This window comes from Python bivittatus, unplaced genomic scaffold, assembly GCF_059951505.1.
Source record: "Python bivittatus isolate LINGU-HERP-01145 unplaced genomic scaffold, Pbiv_v1 ctg000080_np1212, whole genome shotgun sequence".
Classification (NCBI taxonomy): Eukaryota; Metazoa; Chordata; class Lepidosauria; order Squamata; family Pythonidae; genus Python; species Python bivittatus.
The window spans coordinates 51411489-51429891 of record NW_028277035.1 but is presented as its reverse complement, the minus strand read 5'-3'; the positions used below and the strand labels follow the sequence as shown (position 1 = coordinate 51429891).

Below are 18403 nucleotides of genomic sequence, written 5' to 3'. Positions count from 1 at the left end.
TCCAGTCTGGTTTCTTCCAGGTATCTTGAACTACAAGTTCCATCATGCCTTAGTATGCTGATTGACAGTGACTGAAGTTCTGGTTCAACACTGTTAAGAAAGACTGGATTAGAATGCTCTGGAAGAAGTCATAGTTTACTGACTGGAACAAGTGAACAATATTTTCTTGTAGGTCTCACTTGTATGAATTCTGCTTACAAGGATTATAAAAAAAACACATGTAGAATGCTTTGAAGCATTCTAACATGGTACGTAAATGCTCAAGGTTTCCTCTCACCTAGACATTTAATCCCAGTTTTCCTGTAGCCTGGAATACATTCACACTCAGCCTTCCCATCCTTTACCACACAGATGGAGTTGGCGTCACAGATTACATCACCGCAGCTGTGAAGTTCTGGAATCACAAAACAGGTTTATTTGAAATGTAGCCTCTAAAGAACATGAAAGTATCTTTTAGCTCCATAGCTACAGATAGTTGAAAGCTGAGGAATTATTCACAGGATTCCAATCACTTCCATGCACCTTCTATAGAGAACTGCAACTATATTTTGTGTTCCGTGTTGATAGCTTGTCCATTTTAAAATAGACTCCCCAGGTTTAGGAATTCAATTCAAAGTATTTTACTTGTACGTATTTTACGCACAATCAGAATAGCATGTAATAATTCTGCCACTCTGCTGCTTTAATTTGCAGAAGTAATCCCTCTGACTCATAGACAGCAAGCAGAAGGTGGTGTGTGTGTGTATGTGTGTGTGTTATGAGTGTGCATGTGTACAGGGGGAACAACAGAGTGTTTTAGATCTCCTCTCCTCTCTTATTTGTTATCACCCCAGAAACCAAATGCGGTGTAGGGCTCAGACTGCTCTGAACACCTGTTAAAGGTTTATTCCCATGCTTTAACATGTTATTTACTGTATTATCTAGCAAAAAATCTACAGATTGTCCCAGATGATGCCCAAGCTATGCTAGTTATTCCTAAACATCATTTTGGTGAGATCTGAAAAAAAAAGAAATGCAAAAGATGCACACTCATGTACACACCTTGGTCACATTTGGGGCCAGTATAGCCAGCATAGCAGGTACACTTTCCATCTCCAGAGGGACCGTGGTTGCAGAATCCATGCTGACACTCACATACTATGCGAGAGAAGAGGAGCAAGCAATGCACACTTAGGGTCTTATCAAGCATGTTGCAATAATTAATGTAGCACTTAGAATGTTGTGCTGGGAGCAGGAAGACTTTCCCACAAAGTTCATTGACTACCTTTGGGTCACTTGGATCTGTGTTTTTCAAGTGATTATGGTTAGGGAGATAAAATTAGGGGAAATCCTTGTGTATACTATCTTGAGCTCCCAAAATAAAGGTATATAAAGAATGACTGAATAAATAAACACATTATTATTTTACTGATTAATTATTGAATGTATTCCCCACCTTTCTATTTATTCCAACACTCAAGGCACCTTACAACAATAAAAAAATACAAAGTATAAAATATAACAAAATTAATACTATTAAAATCAAAATTAAAACCAGCTATTAGTATAGTTAACAGTGAAAAACTTGGCAAAAGGTGTGGTTTTGCCATCTTTGTAAATACTGGGAGAATGAGAGTGAAGCACATCTCCTTTAGGAGTGCAGTTCATAGCCCTTTTTTCTATGCCTGACAGTCAGCATTCTGACAGTAGGGCCTCTGCTGGTGATCTACATAACTGGGCAGGTTCATAGCAGAAGAGGTGGTCTGGCCAATAATTAGGCTGTGGAGTCCTTGGTACTCTCTGAACTTGGTTGTTTGCTTGCAGATGTTTCATTACCCAACTAGGTAACATCTAGTTGGGTAATGAAATGCCTGCAAGCAAACAACCAAGCTCAGAAAGCACCATGGATTCCACAGTTCAACCCTGAACTACACATATTCTCTTCTACTGGAATGATAATTAGGTCTTATGGCATTTAGATCTTTAAAGGTCAATACTAGCTCATAAACTATGCCCAGTAGGCAATCTGGTGTACAAGCTTCATATTAACTGTATATTTTGTCCCAGTCAGCAGCCTGGCTGCTGCATTTCACACCAATTGCAATTTCCAGACTGTTTGCAAGTGTTGCTGTTTGACAAGGCTGAAATTATCATATTTTGCAAAGATCTATATGTATAATGCTGGGAAGGGTGGAAGAAAATAGAAGAAGAGGATGACCAGCAACAAGATGGATGGACTCAGTGATGAGTGTACCATTAAAAGACCTGAAAGACCAGATTAGGGACAGATTGTCATGGAGAAAAAAAACTGTGGTTGCTAAGAGTCAACAACTTGATGGCACATAATCAATCAATCAATCAATCAATCAATCAATCATAATCAATCAATTGAGAGTTCAGCTTTTTCTTTACCAACAGCACCTCTGTCTTGCCTGGAATTAATTTCAGCCTGTTCTATCTGATCTAGCCCAATATTGACAGTAGGAAGTGTTCAAGAATATTCATGGTTTCCTTGGAGTTAGAAGTCTGGAGTGGTACAGCTGGCTGCTTCAATCTTTTACCTATCCACTTCATCATTCTCAGTTAGCTCATAAACCAAGGTGCTGGTAGAGCTCTGCTGCTGGGAAGGACACCTAGGAGCTATAGAGTCAACAACTCTGAGCTATCACTATGCTCTACAGATCAGGAAGGACTTCAGTGATATCATAGATAGATAAGGTAGGAAATTTCCAAATGCATTCAGAAACCCATCCAGATCCATCAGGTGCCTGCCCCAGAACATTTTAACCGGTTGTCCACCCCTCCAGAGGTTTATAGTGCTCGTTGCTATTATTGTATGTCCATGATTTGCCCCGCAGCCCACTCAAATTCTCCTTTAGTTGACTACTAGCCATTAACTTGCTTCATTTCAGTGAAACCCTGGGTTTGAAAAGCTTACCAGATTGACAGTCAGGGCCGAAATGAACTTCATCTTTGCAGTCTTGGCATGCGTAGCCACCATAATTTGCCTAAAGGAATCAAGGAGATCAACATTTTATAATAGCATTTCTGTGTCCCTTAGGAGACACCTCAGGAAGGAAGGAAGGAAGGAAGGAAGGAAGGAAGGAAGGAAGGAAGGAAGGAAGGAAGGAAGGAAGGAAGGAAGGAAGGAAGGAAGGACAAAAGTTATATTGGGCTGCCTATCAACAGGACTGAGGAACCTGTGCCCTTCCAAGGGCTGCAGAACTACAACTCCCTGCAGACTTCTCATTAATCTTGCTAGCTAGAGTTGCTGGAAGCGGTACTTCAGTAACATCTGGAGGGCCACCAATGGTTTACTTCTGCTCTATAATGAACAGTATGCAAAGAATCTATCCTCACACAGTATCATCAATTTGCATCCTTGGTAGCATTGAGATTAAATTTCCTTCTTTGTTTTTCCAAGAAGGCACTATAAGCAATAGGCTTAAAAAAAAAAATTGGTAACAGACCATAGTTAGAAGAAAGGAGGATCAATTACCTTAAGGCAATTTAAATCATAAAACAAGCAGTTAAAATGTTTCACTTAATCATTATTCCAGAATAGGGTGTACACCTGGATAAGCGAGATGGAACTGAATCAACTTCCTAAGCCCTCACATGCTCCATCCTCAATTCATCTTTCTATTTGTAATCAAGAGAAGCTGGTTGAATTACAAACCCATCTGTTCAATAAAGGGAACTCAGAGATGTAATAGATTATCCTATTTGGACATAATATCAGTAGTTGCCCCTTGCACCTAGTTGCTAAATAATACACAAAAGCTTTGGTAAAAGAGCAAAATCTTATGCAAAATTCATTAAAAATAAGGGGGGGGGACTAGGAGCAGCTTTTGAGGTCTAGAAGGTGCTCTGTTGATCTGCAGGCACTGCATTGCCAGCCTCTACTTTATACTTTAGTTTATAGGGTGCAGGATCCTTTAACAGTACACATACTATTGTAATAAATAAATAAATAAATAAATAAATGCTTATTTAATAAAATATTTCCTCTTTTTATGTGATTGTAATGATTAGGAAGCAAATTAGAAGTTAATCGTGTGCACAAAACAGCACATAAATTGTATTTGTTATTTAGAGTTCTTGGTGTCAATTTTGGTGGGAGTGTGATGTCCTCCTTAGTGGTTCCCTGATTACTGGCAGGGCAAGCTACTATCCATAAACATGCAGCAAACCCCACACTCACCAGCACTGCTGATGTTACCTATCTGAGTGATGAAACATCTGCAAGCAAACAACCAGCTCAGAGAACACCAAGGACACCCCAGCTCAGTCCTGAGCTACAGATATTCCCTTCTATTGTATTTGTTATTTCAGAACATGTCTTTCTCTTGGTCTTGCTGATCACACATTAAGAGCTCCATTCAGAACTTCATTTACTAAGCACCATAAACCTTCCAAGAGGAGTAACTATTAAATGATATCTAGCTTACATAGATTTGTTTATCCCAGACTTTTCTACAAAAATTCACCCTCATGCAAGGAGCTCCTACTACATTTAAAATATACCTTAATATCAGAACAAAATATAAGAGCTGGTTGGCATAAACATTCGGAGACTCTTGCTCTCCATGAAATTTCCTTTAGCAGCTGGATTTCCTTTAGAGAGGGGTGACATTTTTTAGTTCTAGGACAAACTTCCTCCTCCAAATGTAAATCTCACTCCTCCTTTAACTAGTAATGTGGGAGAAAGTCATCCTATGCATCCTGCAATGCACCAGAAGGATGTTCTTGGCTATAAACTGGCTAGCCTATTGCCGGTAATATTTTCTTGGGGAAAGTAAACCCAGTCTTACATCACAAATGCAGGTTCCGTTGTTCTGAATGCCATCCAAACAGGTTCCATGCTGGTTGCATATGTTTTCAGATCCACCCGGGCATTCTAGAAGAGGAGGAGGAGTCATACATATTTAGATTTTATTTTTAAATTATGTCCTCTCACACTTCTGTTATGAACAATGTGCACCAATTTCTTCTTAGTTTAATGGCCTTGTGGAGAAAGCTCCATTCTTGTAAACACCAAGGTTTAATTTTGTTCCTTTTGGCCATCCAGGGTAATGGGGAGGCTTCCTGAAATCTGGCCCATCCAGAATGGTATGCAAAAGAAGAGAAGGGATACTTGTTTGAGTACTAAACATGCTGATGCTGCCTGCCTCTCATAGGGCCTAATGTTTGAATCCTTATTCCTTATTGATTTTGAAGAGGCTCCATGGCTTGAGTATAGACGGCCTCCAAAAGCTCGTCAAGCAAGATATGATTCCCAAACCCTCTTGTAAGCCTCGGAGTCCCTGACTACCTGATATGTGTCCTATATCCAAAGACCTACCATAGCATTCGGTACCCCAGAATCCAGGGCAGCACTTTTTCTCTTCTACTTCCTTCTTGCACATGATAGTGCACCCCAAGATAGACAGAGTATTCTCAGCCAGGTCCACTGTATATCTGAAATAGGAGAACAAACACACACATGCACACACACAAAAACTATTATCAGACACGTGACCAAAAGGCACAGTAATCTATTCCAAACAACACCTACAGCACAGAAAAGCCAAGTCTGACCTGGAAATGTTTCCTGTCACCATCATCAGCCTTGAAGGTAAAACTAGAAATATACTGTCATTTGACAATGCTTTTGACAAATTGAAAGATTTTTGGCTGATCTTGATCACAAAATTTGATTGCCAAGATTCAGTGGTATAGAATTGTTGACCTCTGTTCCTTTATTCGTTGCTCTCAGTTGTCTGTATAGATATGTGTATGGGTCTGTATATGTAGGTGCACACAAATGTGCATGTAAGTAGGTATAAAAAGCATAAAAAGTATTTGCCAAAAACCTGAAAGAATGTTAGATAGAAGAAGAGCAAAAATCCAGAGCACAGGAACAGAGTGCAAAGAATAATAGATTTAGGAAGGGAGAGTCTAACTGAATAATTAAACAAAAAACAACTAATCTTAACCCTAACCCTAACCCTAAGCTTTTGTATAGCTTAGCATAGCAAATGCAACTGCTTGGCTCTGCTCACTCCCACTGGCTCTCCCCTGTGGCTGCACCATTCATGGCTTAAAAAGGGAGCCAGCAGACACGAGCACACCATAGCAGGGCATAGTCACCATTAAGCATTTTTTTTTATTTATTCATTCATTCATTCATTCATTCATTCATTCATTCATTCATTCATTCAATTTATATAGCCACCCATCTCAGGCCAGTGACTCTGGGCAGCTAACAATAATAAAAACGATCAAACATTTAAAATAATACAGAAAATTAAATATAAATACAGCCAAGAGATCTTAAAAAAACCATTGGTGTCAACACAACCATGAAATGGGGCCCTTTGCACACTCAGGGCCCCAGGCCCGGGCACAAAGCCAGGTCTTCAAGGCCTTCCAAAAAGCCAAAAGGGTCGGGGCCATCCTAATCTCAGGAGGGAGGATGTTCCAGAGGGCAGGCACCCGAGCAGAAAAGGCACGTCTCCTGGTCCCTGCCAACTGACATTCCTTGGCTGACGGGACCCAGGGCATGCCTATCCTGCGGGACCGGATTGGACAGGTAGAAACAACTGGGAAAAGATGGTCCCTAAGGTAATCCAGTCCCAAGCCATGAAGGGCTTTAAAGGTGACAACCAGTACCTTGAACTGCACCTGGAAACACACCAGCAACCAATGCAGCTCCCAAAGCAGTGGTGTTACATGTGCCGAGTAGCCGACACTATTTACAACCTGGGCAGCTGCATTCTGTACCAGCTGAAGCTTCCGAAAGCTCTTCAAGGACAGCCCCATGTAGAGCGCATTGCAATAGTCCCAACGGGAGGTCATGAGGGCATGAGTGACAGTGAATAGAGCCTCCTGGTCCAGGAATGGGTGCAACTGGCACACAATCCGAAAGTGTGCAAAGGCCTTCTTAGCCACAGCTGCCACCAGCTCTTCCAGCAGGAGCCATGAGTCCAAGAGGATCCCCAGATTGTCCACCAGGTCCTTCTTGGGCAGTGCCACGCCATCCATAACCAAAGATGGAAAAACCTTGGTACTGGGAGGCCCAAACACCCAGAGCCACTCAATCTTGCTTGGGTTGAGCCCATTGCACCCCATCCAGGCCCCTACAGTCTCCAGGCACTGACATAGGACATCCACAGCACCACTCAGACAGCCTGGGGAGGAGATATAAAGATGGGTATCATCGGCATACTGATTATACCTCACCCCAAACTGTTGGATCACCTCACCCAGTGGCCTCATGTGGATGTTAAATAAGAAGGGCGAGAGTGCCGAGCTGTGGCACCCCACACAGTAGCTGCTGTGGACTGACCTCTCCCCTCCTACCAACACTGACTGAAACCAACCCTGGAGGAAGGAAGAGAACCAGCACAACACAGTGCCGCCCACCCTCAACTCCCAAAGCCAGTCCAGAAGGATACCATGATCAATGGTATCAAAGGCCACCGAGAGGTCAAGAAGAGCAAGGATGGAAGGACTTCCCCCATCCCACTCCCAGCAGACGTTATCTAAGAGCACAATCAATGCCGTCTCAGTCCCATATCCTGGCCTGAATCCTGACTGAAAAGGGTCCAGCTAATAATATTAGGCTTAAAGCATTGTGCAAACATATCTGACAGCCTTGATCCAAAGCTTTTGGTCCATGAACAGAAGATGCTTCCATGTACAACTAAGTTGCATGCATAGGATGATCTTTCTGCTCTTCTGCCAAGAAAACCTTCTTCCATTCATACAGTAAAACTGTAAGATCTATCAATCTTTCCATTCTATATATTGCCAGTGGCTATCAGTTTACCAGCTGTTTAGCAGTATGACAGCATTCTCCAACCTGAGTTTCCTCTAGATGTGTGAATTTCAACTGCCAGGATTCTCAACAATTGCCCTGGTGGCTGGGAAATTCTGGGAGGCTTTCCAGATTGGGAGAAGCTAACATAGAAAGTTAACATATCACTATCCAAGTTACAACTGAAAAGAGCTAACCTGCATAACCTACAAGAAGCTCAGTTTAAAAGATAAGTTTGAGAATAATTAAAAATCATAGAGGAAATAAAATTATTTCCACCACAGATATTAAAAATCTAAGACAAGAACAAAGATAATTTAAGCCCTGGAACTTCAGCCCTGCTTCTATGAATTAGGTATAGCAACTTCAATATCAATGAGAAGCTATGTAGTTTTGGTTTTAAAAAGTTAGATAAGTGAAGTAAGTTTGATTGTAAATGGGTTGGCATCAACATGTTAAGAATGGAGGGTATTCTGGAGCTTAATTTCAATGTAGAAGTGAGGAATAGAACATAATAAAATGCAACTGTTATCTTAGGAAATTAACATACAATAAAAAAGCAAGAATGTTAATTAGGCTAAAAATTAAAGGTTTATGAGAAAATAGCCTAGCTGTTCTGTTCTTTATGGAACCTGAAGTTAAGCAAGGCCAGACCTGGTTAATACTTGGATGTAGAAATACCAGGGCTGTAGAAGTAGACTGGGAAATCAAAAATACAGTACTGTTCCAGAGGAACCACATGAACATGTCGCTAAAGTCACCAGGAGTTGAATTTGACTCAAAGGTGGTTTTCCTTTGTTTTAGGGATGAATTTTCTGCACTTTTTTATTGAGTTATGGAAGTACCTGTCAGCTAAGAGTAGGATTAAAGTAAGTAAATGAATAACTAATAAACAAACAAGATATTTATGATGGGTATGTAGCAAGATGATGTAGATACTGCAAGGGTTTCAGCCTAGAGTTTCAGCATCCCAGTGAGCAAGGACTGAGTTATTCCGAGATGGGGAGGAAGCATGGGTTTTACTTAGTGCCCATAAAATCCCCAAGCACACCACTTTATTTTTCCCAGTAGGTGTAAACCACCCCTATGGCTTTACAAGTAAGTAAAGCGTCCTTTGATTCAGGCTCTGCTCCTGGTGACTTCATGGATGCCTCCAGGGGTATCTGCAGGGGGGAGTGGGGTCAAAAAACTCAAGAGGGCAGCCACAACTATGTGATCAAAGCCCCACACCTAAATGCATCCATATTGAAAAGAAAACCTTCCATATCCTTGTCTTGCAACAATATGGAACTAGTTTGGAAGAGGTTTTGTGTTTCAACTTCCCAGTCTAGTCCACTAGAATTAAAGTAATTACAATAACCAGTCAGAAACTACACTCTAAAGCAGAGTTTCCCAAACTGTGAGGTACACCTGCCCTGGAGAGGGGTGGATAGAGTCCAGGGGAGGTGCAAAGAACTTTTTAGTTGTACATTGCTACAATAAATCCACATTTCCCAAAATACTAGTTTTAAGCTGACGTGTTCATTTTGATGTTTGGATTTTTAGGGGAGGTGGGTACATTAAGATTACACTAAAGGGAGGTGTGGCAGCAAAAGGTTTAGGAACCCCTGCTCTAAAATATAATAGACACCGTGAAATAGAGAAGAGCAGCTCTCACCTGCATTTCTCTGGCTTGAGGGTTACTCTTTCCCATCCATCTGGGCAGTCCACCCTCCCAAGAAAAAGTTTGCAGGTAGTGCAAGGAGTATACTTCCTAAATATGAGCTTCTGGTCACATCGCATCGATTTTAGCTGGAAAGAGGGAAGAAAATTATTCTTATATGAAGTGCACAATTCCATATCTCGATAAAAAGGTAACAAACAGAGTCAACGTGTTTTCAAACCTCTTTAATTTCTTAGCTTAGGCGCAAAGGCAAGTGACAGACATTTGGAAATAGCCCTGATCAATCCATATCTAATGCCTGCCAGCCTTCCTTGACCCAACGTTGTCTGATGGGTTGGACTCCCCCAACTCCAACTCCCCCAGCTCCATTTCTCAGGCCAGCTGAGGAATATGGGAGCTGTAGTATGCAACATGTCCCAAAGACTCTGGAAGCAAATCAACCCATGCTAATGAATTACTGGTTTTGGTTTTCCTGCAACATGCACAGAAAAGATGCCTTGATGCAAGCACTTTAACTTTGGTGAGCAGCACTTCCCCAACAATGTTGTAATACAACCAAAAGGGCCTTTTGTTTCCCTGTTCTGCAGCCCAAATGGCTCTGCTTTATTAACCCTATGAGCAAGGCCATAACTAACATACTCTGGGATCCTGATAACTTCAGCTGCAGAGAACAGGGTGCACCCAGCGTGAACAGGAATCTGCTTCCACTCAGATAACTACACCATCAGCTGGGGAGATTTGGTTTTGTTCAAAAGTAGATAAGAGAGCCCTGAAGCACTTTTTAGAAGAAAAGGAAAAAGGCATGCAGAGTTGGGTCTAGGGAATTTGGAGGAGGGAAGCAGTGAGGGAGCAGATAAGAGGCTGGAGCGAGGTATTTATCTTTTCTGGTGCTCTGTTGTTTCTTTGAGGAAAAATAGATTGGATCTCACTCTATATATCTCACTTCTACATATTTGACCATAGTGGTATTGTGGAGGGCCCCAGTTCTTGATCCAGGGACAAATGCAACTCTGTGATGGAATGACTCCTTTGAATGTGAGGAGCATCTAACTGATGAAGTCTCTCCAGCTCAGCAGTTGATATAATTGAGCTTCCTCTGGGAGCTGGATCCCTCACCCCATTCCCGTTGCTATCTTGCACTTTTCAACAAGGACAAGGTTCTGGCAGACATTTTTATTCTGTTTGTTATGCAATATACTGGAGATATACCCATTGTTGGAGGGACTTGTGTTTTTTTTCCTTTTTTATTATTGTGAGCCGCCCAGAGTCACCCGTTGGGGGAGATGGGCGGCATACAAGTTTGACAATAACATAAAAATAAATAAATAAATAAACACAAACATTTGAACCTATTGAAACCAAACAGACTGTCTACCCAAACCATGCATACAAATCATTATTGGATTAGACCAATTGTTATCCCAATGTTCTAACTGTGAAGGCAATCCATCCAGTGAATGGTAACATTTCAATAATCTGCTCCCTATTGTTGATTCATCACTGCAGGCAACAAACGACAAAATCCGAGTTCTGGAAGTAATTCTCTGGACTCTTGGCCAAATATCAATGTACCCAGCCCTCAGAGAATCTGCCTCTGAACCCACTATACGATTATTGTTGACACATTCCCAACATTTTGAATTTATTGTGTGTAAAATAACTTATTTGTTTAAGCACTAGAAAGTAATGTGATTCCCTTTCTCTTTTTGCAGTCTTTGTACTTAGCAACAGTATGTCAGTAAAGAATTGTCTTTAGTCACTCTTAATACAGTGTTTTAAGTATTCATATTATTATAAAAACATGTTTAGGAATATATAATGTTTAAATAGACATTTATGGAGTTTCCATTTCATTTTCCTCTTCTGTACATTTACGTGGAGACGGAATCATTCTACAGATTGAATTTTTTTTGTTTACTGGAATTCAGCCTATTCCAAGTTCTTCAAATTTGGATAAACTCAGTTTCAACATAGTTATTTCAGAGCTGTCAGAAATTCAGATTCACCAGGAAAAAGATGATTTGGATTATCTATGCACTCACAGGGCATTTACCGTCATCTACTTTGTAGCTGTGTGATCCCAAGGAAAGATGTCTTTGTTTTAAGAAGAGGCTGACAAATGCTTTGCGCATACCTATATTTCTCCAAATCATCTTTCTCCTTTCAAACTGGATGGGTTCATAGCCCCAGTTTCTTTTTCAGAAAGGCCAAATGCATTTTTCTATATATTTCTCTCCCATCTCTGACTTCCTCTACAGATACATGCATTCATTCGTAACTGTTTGGCATCGAAGAAAAGAATGCTTACTCTATTAGGGTCTTGATCAATTATTAAACAAACCCTATACATAAATACTAAAAACATTCAAGATGTCCCTGGCATCTTGAATGTTTTTAGTATTTATGTATAGGGTTTGTTTTCCAATTTGATTTTTTAATGGATTAATTAATTTTAATTATCTTTGTGATATTTTTAAATTGTTCATGGGTTTTTGGTTTTAATTGTGAGCTGCCCAGAGGGGGAGATTGTCAGACTAGTGTTATATGCCAGGCTATGAGTGGTGCCGGAAGAAAACAACTTGGACTCTGATTTTGTACAATCCACATATTATACTATGTACAATTATATACACAAGCTAATTCTTACAGGCGAATAAGTAATTCCTATATATCCAGCAACACACCTAACTTACCTACTAACTAACAATACTCCACAACACTCAGAAACACTCAGCAGGCATATGTTCCACCCATGCTGCTTATGTCCCTGTAGCTCCAGCTACATGGTTTGCTTTGTCAATCTGTGTTATTCTCACATTAAAATTCCTTTACTTATGAGTATACCCTAACAGAGATGGGCGGCATACAAATTAAGTAAGTAAGTAAATAAATAAATATTAAATCACATTTTCCTCCATTCTTTTTTCATAAACATTATTTCAAGATATGAATTTTCTTACAGATCTTGAGTGAAGAGCAATGGACTTCTGATTCTCAGTTGTTTACAATCAGGAATAAAATTATATCCCTTTTCCTACAATTGTGTAGTTGAAATTATGAATACTTGGGTCACTATGGCAAATTATGCATGGAAGGACTGATTTGGGTACTCAAAATAAATTCTGGAGATTGGAATGTATTAAATAATAATAACAATAATCATAATTATTATTATTATTTATTAAATGTATATGGCATTCAACTCCCAGCAATTCTAAGTCTGCATCTTTTATACCAGGCTTTGGTGGATCATCAGATTTCCAATATGGAGGGGGAGGGAGAGAGATATCTCACAAACCTGAATTAGGTCAAACCATGGGTAGACAGGTTCAACCGGCTCAAAGACTGTAGAATTTCCACAACATGCCAAGGTCACGCACCAAAAGTGGGTGGGACCAGGGTCTATTTGGAATGGTGGGTCAAGGTATGGTGAAATGATGTCTTAAGCATTGGCAAGCCATAAGGCATGCATTTTTTCCCTTCGCTTCCCTAATCCCCCCAAATGCAAAACATAAAGTTAAATTAAATAATAATAATAATAATAATAATAATAATAATAATAATAATAAAAAAAAATAGGGACAGCAATTTTTTACCCTTCCCACTCTGAGAGGCTTCAAGGGCCAGAAAAGGAACATTAGAGGGCTCCCTACTGCACTCCTGAATTAAACAATACATTTATCAGTGTGTAAATATGCATAATTAAAAGGGGAAATTATTCAGCTTTTATCAACATTTACACTAAAAATAATTAGGTTATGCTAAATGAATTGCTGAATTACTTGGCTTACTTTTCTAATTTTAATGGAAAGTTCTTAATTGTTTAATTCATTAAATTGCATCCACTTTACAGTCTTACACACATATTTTCCCAAACCATATACTTAATACAAGGGCAGACAGAGCCTTAAGGTCTGGTTAAGCGGGAATCTGAATGCTTTCCAAAGTTGAAATAATTTCATCTCATTGTTTTTTCAAATATCTTGCTGTCCCTTTAATGTGCCGAGGGATTCTACGACTTTTGACTGAGAAGCAAGCTAATTTTCCCAAGTTTACCAGAGCTTATTTCCAAGTTAAGATGGCAGAGCGGACTGCAACTTTCAATCCCCAGAGAACAGAAAACGTACCTGGTTTTTCTGCCCTTCAGCTGGAAAAGTCACATATGTTGCTAGGATGAACAAGAGAAATCCAGGAATTTTCCTTGGCATGCTTTTGCAGAAGAGATCTCTTTGCTCAAGGAGGGAAGTGAAGTATACAGTTTATGTAAGATAACACCGCCTACTAAAAGTGGGATCCAAGAAACTGTGAAGTTAAATGAGAACAGAGCAAAAGCCTTTGCATGATGTAAATCTCTTAGTCCTAACTATTCAGAAGGAGCAGCATTTTGACTAAGCCTGAACTGTCAGCAGATTTAAAAGGAAAAAGCAGGGAGGTATGTATGAAAATGATCCCGAGAAAGGAAAACAATGGTTTACTCAAAATAGGAACATTAACAAGTTTCCTCTCTTCTATCAGTTGCAACAGACAGAAGGAAATCCCTTCATTTTTCATTGGAATGGAAGTCAGATTGTGTATTTAACAATGAGGCAAAGCTGCCCAGAGAATGAGATTTTGTTAACAACCCAGGTGGCAAATTTATGCGATATCAGGGTAAATTTTAATTCACTGGCAGTTTTTCAGCAAACCAATGAAAATATGAAATGTAAAAGTGGAGAAAATGCTGCTTTCACTAAACATAGTGGTTTCCTGGTTATTTCTAGATATGAAGAATAATCCTTATGGAAATCTCACTAACCCAGCTTTCTGTGAAGTACTTGACTTTCAAGGCATACTAGTGATGACTATGTTATTCCCCCAAGACTGATTCCTTCCCTCCTTTCTTCTCTCCTTCCTTCCCTCTTTCTCTTTCTCTTTCTCTTTCTCTTTCTCTTTCTCCTCCCCTACCTTGAAATTATCTGGACCAATAGAAGTTGTGGCTACAGTTCTTGGATGCATCCTCAAGCCATCTCCAAACTGTTGTTAACTGATATTAACACAGAATATTTGATAAATCAGAATATTGCTACACTGAATAAAGAATTGCTCAATTGTGAAGTTAGAAATGATCAATTACTACATCAAACTGAGAATGCACTGCAATTTAAACTGCGTGGCCAGGAACATGGTGAATCTCACAAGGATCCAAAAATCTGCATAGCTTCTTCCCAAGAAAGACATGAATGCTTAATCTGCGTTAGACTCAACAAATGATTTTAGAAACCAAAGGTTGTGATTGCAGAATTATAGCACCGAGTCCACTGCCCATCAAAATGAAAAACATGGTTGCCTGTTTTTATTGATTTGATTTTCCATATTTATATCATTATGGAACTCTGGAAATGGAATGGGTACAGACTTTTTATCCAGTAAATTATGATCTCAGGATGGCTTATATTCTGACATCAGTACCGTAGAGCTCTGCCATTCCATTTATATCTGTATATTCACAAACTAACCTATTTAGCAGTTAACAGTTTGTCTCTTTATGAACAAATAAAATACATTATCCATTTGGTCATCAGATAAGGCCCATGTTACAAATATTACAATATTTGTAATAAATATTCTGATGAGAGCCTTGTATTCATATAAAGAAAAGAATGTGGAAGACCTAAAGTAGGGCATCTGTGAGGGGTGGATCTAAAAAATCAAGATGGCTTTTTAAACCAAAATAATGATAAATTAAGCTGCAACCATATGATTGAAGCCCCATCCCTTTTAAAGGTATACAGTATTACATGTGCGACACATGTAAACATGGGGTGGGGTTTTGACTGTACAGTTGTGGCCGCCATCTTAACTTTTTGACACTCACACCCTGAAGATATCCCTGTCTATGACATAATAAATATGTATAAATGTGTCCAGAAAGATAGGAGTATTTGCATAACTACATATCAAAAAATAAAAATGCTTCAAAAATAACATTTAGGAGGCTTGTAAAAGAATATCTCTTCAAGCTTTTAATGGCCAATTTTAATTGTTAATTTAATTTATCATTATTTTGGTTTATTTATTACTCCAGTTTATATGCCACTGCAGTCAGAATGACTCTGAGAGGCTACCAACAAGTCCATAGCAAGAAAAAAAGAATTAAAAAGAAACAGTTAAAAACAATGGAATAACAACAATCATGCCCAACCCTTGGAAGATAGTATAATCCTCAGCCATCACCAAAGGGTTCCTAAAAAGCCATATTTTCATAGCTCTTCAGGAACACAGCAAAGAGGGGAAAGTCCCAATATCCATAAGCAACATGAGGGGGCCATCATTCAAAAGGTTTGATTCTGGGGTCTTCGCAGGTGATGTTGTATTCATAAAGGGATCCGTGACAATTTTATCTCTCCCTGATCTTACTGGATGTCTATAACCAACCTGGACCATTTTGTGTTTGAGTTATATTGTTGTTTGATCTGTTTTGTATTCTTTTTGACTTTAAGCCAGGTTGATTATCATATACATAGAAATGCAGGGTTGAAGTCCAATAAGTAAATAAAATTAATTTATAAATAATGCAGAAGTGGGAGGTGTACCTAATTCTTTAGATATAAAAAAATCCAGCCTTGAAAAGATGGAGAACCATTCCAAAATCAAGAAAGTGATTGTCAACAGAGAGAAATAAAAAGGCCTGTATTTACATAAAGCTACATGCTTGGATAGTGTATGTCTAGTTAGAGTAATCCACACCTGATAGCTTCTCATTTAGACTACTATATGTGGGGCTGCCCTTGAAGAGAGTTTGGAAACTTTAGTTAGTACAGAATGCTGGTTCAAGAGTACAAACTGGAACTGGGCAATATGAACACATCATGAACACATCAGTTGGTTTCCCACTTCAAGGTGCTGCCTTTAATCTGCAAGCCCTTTCTAGACTGGAACCATGATGTCTGAAAGAATGCTTCTTCTCATATCTTCTTATTTACACCCTAACGTAATATTTGCGATATCATGAGATACAGCCAATGGCCACCCAAATGCTCTTCTTTTCAATGGAAGCTCTCCAGCTTTGAAGCGCCTATCCTAATGAGGTCTGCTTGGTGGCATCCTTATTCTCTTTCTGACCTCAGGCAAAGATATTCACCCAGACCTTTTAATAACTTTTCAATCCATGATTTTTAACTATTTTATTTCTGTTTTTACTTTCCATTACTGTTTTAGTGTATAACTTGTTGCTTTTATTTTATATTTTGGTACTATATTTTATAAAATGTTCTAATGTATGTTTTTATTAATTGGTTTAATTGCTTTTAGTTGTAACTGTAATTTTTAAATATAAACTGCTTTCAGGTAAGGTAAGGTAAGGTAAAGTAGGGAGCAAAAGGCAATCTATATTCAAATATTTAAAGATTCATGAAAATAAACAAGCCACTTTTTATATCTCTAAAAAGTAGAACCCAAACCAGGGGCTATAACAGCAGCTATGAACAGGAGGATAGATTAGATATGTTCTCCTTTGCTATAATTTTAATTGAGGACTCTTTCCTCATCTTACAAAGATGACATTGTACATTTTACTGTAAGAAAAGATAAACAGACAGCATGCGTGTCCTTTGCACTGACTAAAGGAGTGTTTCACTTGACTCCAGTACAGCACGTGGACCAGTTTGCCAGAACTGTTGCATTAGAAAAGGAAGGAAAATCTGTCCAAAGAAAAACACCAAACCACTTTGGACAGCAGACTACTGAAAGATTCACAGAAAACCACTGGAAGAAGATCTCTGATGGTGACCGCTGTGGGCCACGGGGTTGCCCAGCACAAAGGAGCATCAACACCAGACCTTAGGGAGCATCACAGGCTGATGTTTAACTTGGTGTCCTGGTCCTCTGTCATGATTATATGCACCTTAACTGACCTCAGAAATAGGGTGGCAATAGCTTGCAGTTCTTTAGCAGAGGAAGATCTTAAGAGGAAGTGGTGCCTAGAAAGATTAAACAAGCCAAGATTGGAATTTACCCACATAACAGGAAATCCGAAGGCATCTGCTAGCATCTTTTCCAGCTTTTTATTAAGCTCACCAAACCACAGCTCACTTCATCGGGTGCTTTTTAATAAAAGTGCATTGGTCAGAAAAGGTGCTACTAGACTCCTCCTGATTTTTTGTTACCGTAGACTAACACAGCATTCCTCCTTACCATGTTCCTGTAACAGGAATGGTGTTCGTGCTGCTGCCCCAAATGTTTAGCCATCCAAGAGAAAACCCACTTTTCAGTGTTAATAGCTTTTGTCTTCACTAGCAGTAACTCGTAGTGGTAAAAGTAGGACCTGCCCAGTTTTCACTATTGTTTCTCCTCTATGGGGTACTCTCTAGCTTCATACAAAATGCCATTTATTTTTCAAATGTTTGAAGAAGGTGCTAGAAGACAATGATTCTTTTATAAAAGAGTTTCAATTCCCATTCAGCTCAGGCAGTTTTTGCAGCTGAAATCATGGGTTGATGAAATCCTGACAAAAATTACAGACTGCCCAGATTTATAGTAACCCATAAAAATGCCATAAGCCTGCATAACTTTTCTGAAGTCCACAGATTTCTTTGTCAGCTGAAAAAGATTTAAAAACAATCATAATTTTAAATTTGAGGGGAAAAAAAGAGAAAACATTTCTACTCATAATCTGATTGCATGAACTATCTGAGGCAGGGCAAGAAACGGGTATAATTAAGAAGGATGAGCCAACTAAATTATAGCTCAATTTTGTTAGTATACAAAAAGCCTTGTAAGAAAAGATGTTTTGTTGCATTTCATTGCGTGAATAATTGCATGTGACTTTCTCAGTTCATGATCCATTCGGGGTCAGCACACATCTATAATTTGTTTATGACAGCAAGAGAGACAGCAACAATTTTTACCTGAGAATACTGCATTTCACAATAACCTTGTCTAGATCAGCCGCTCATCCTTTCTTCTATATTTTTATGTGATAT

The 18403-nt window shown here is 39.2% G+C and overlaps 2 protein-coding genes across 2 annotated transcripts in view; both read right to left on the bottom strand.

Annotated features, from left to right (window-relative positions):
- Positions 1 to 13850, bottom strand: part of STAB1 (stabilin 1) — a 111304-nt gene extending 97454 nt beyond the window's left edge. The window contains exons 1-7 of the mRNA XM_088134052.1: positions 13571 to 13850; positions 9438 to 9571; positions 5324 to 5439; positions 4794 to 4879; positions 2918 to 2987; positions 1042 to 1137; positions 278 to 394 (exon numbers count right to left, since the gene is read on the bottom strand). Of these exons, the coding sequence (XP_087990178.1) occupies positions 278 to 394; positions 1042 to 1137; positions 2918 to 2987; positions 4794 to 4879; positions 5324 to 5439; positions 9438 to 9571; positions 13571 to 13651 (700 nt within the window). The 5' untranslated portion in view covers positions 13652 to 13850. The remainder of the gene's footprint in view (positions 1 to 277; positions 395 to 1041; positions 1138 to 2917; positions 2988 to 4793; positions 4880 to 5323; positions 5440 to 9437; positions 9572 to 13570) is intronic.
- LOC148216699 (uncharacterized) lies at positions 5533 to 7239 on the bottom strand. The gene is made up of 2 exons (XM_088133396.1): positions 6634 to 7239; positions 5533 to 5589 (listed from the first exon to the last, which is right to left on the bottom strand). Exons 1-2 carry the CDS (start codon positions 7237 to 7239, stop codon positions 5533 to 5535), a joined length of 663 nt encoding a protein of 220 aa, XP_087989522.1.
- Positions 13851 to 18403: the final 4553 nt, after the last annotated feature.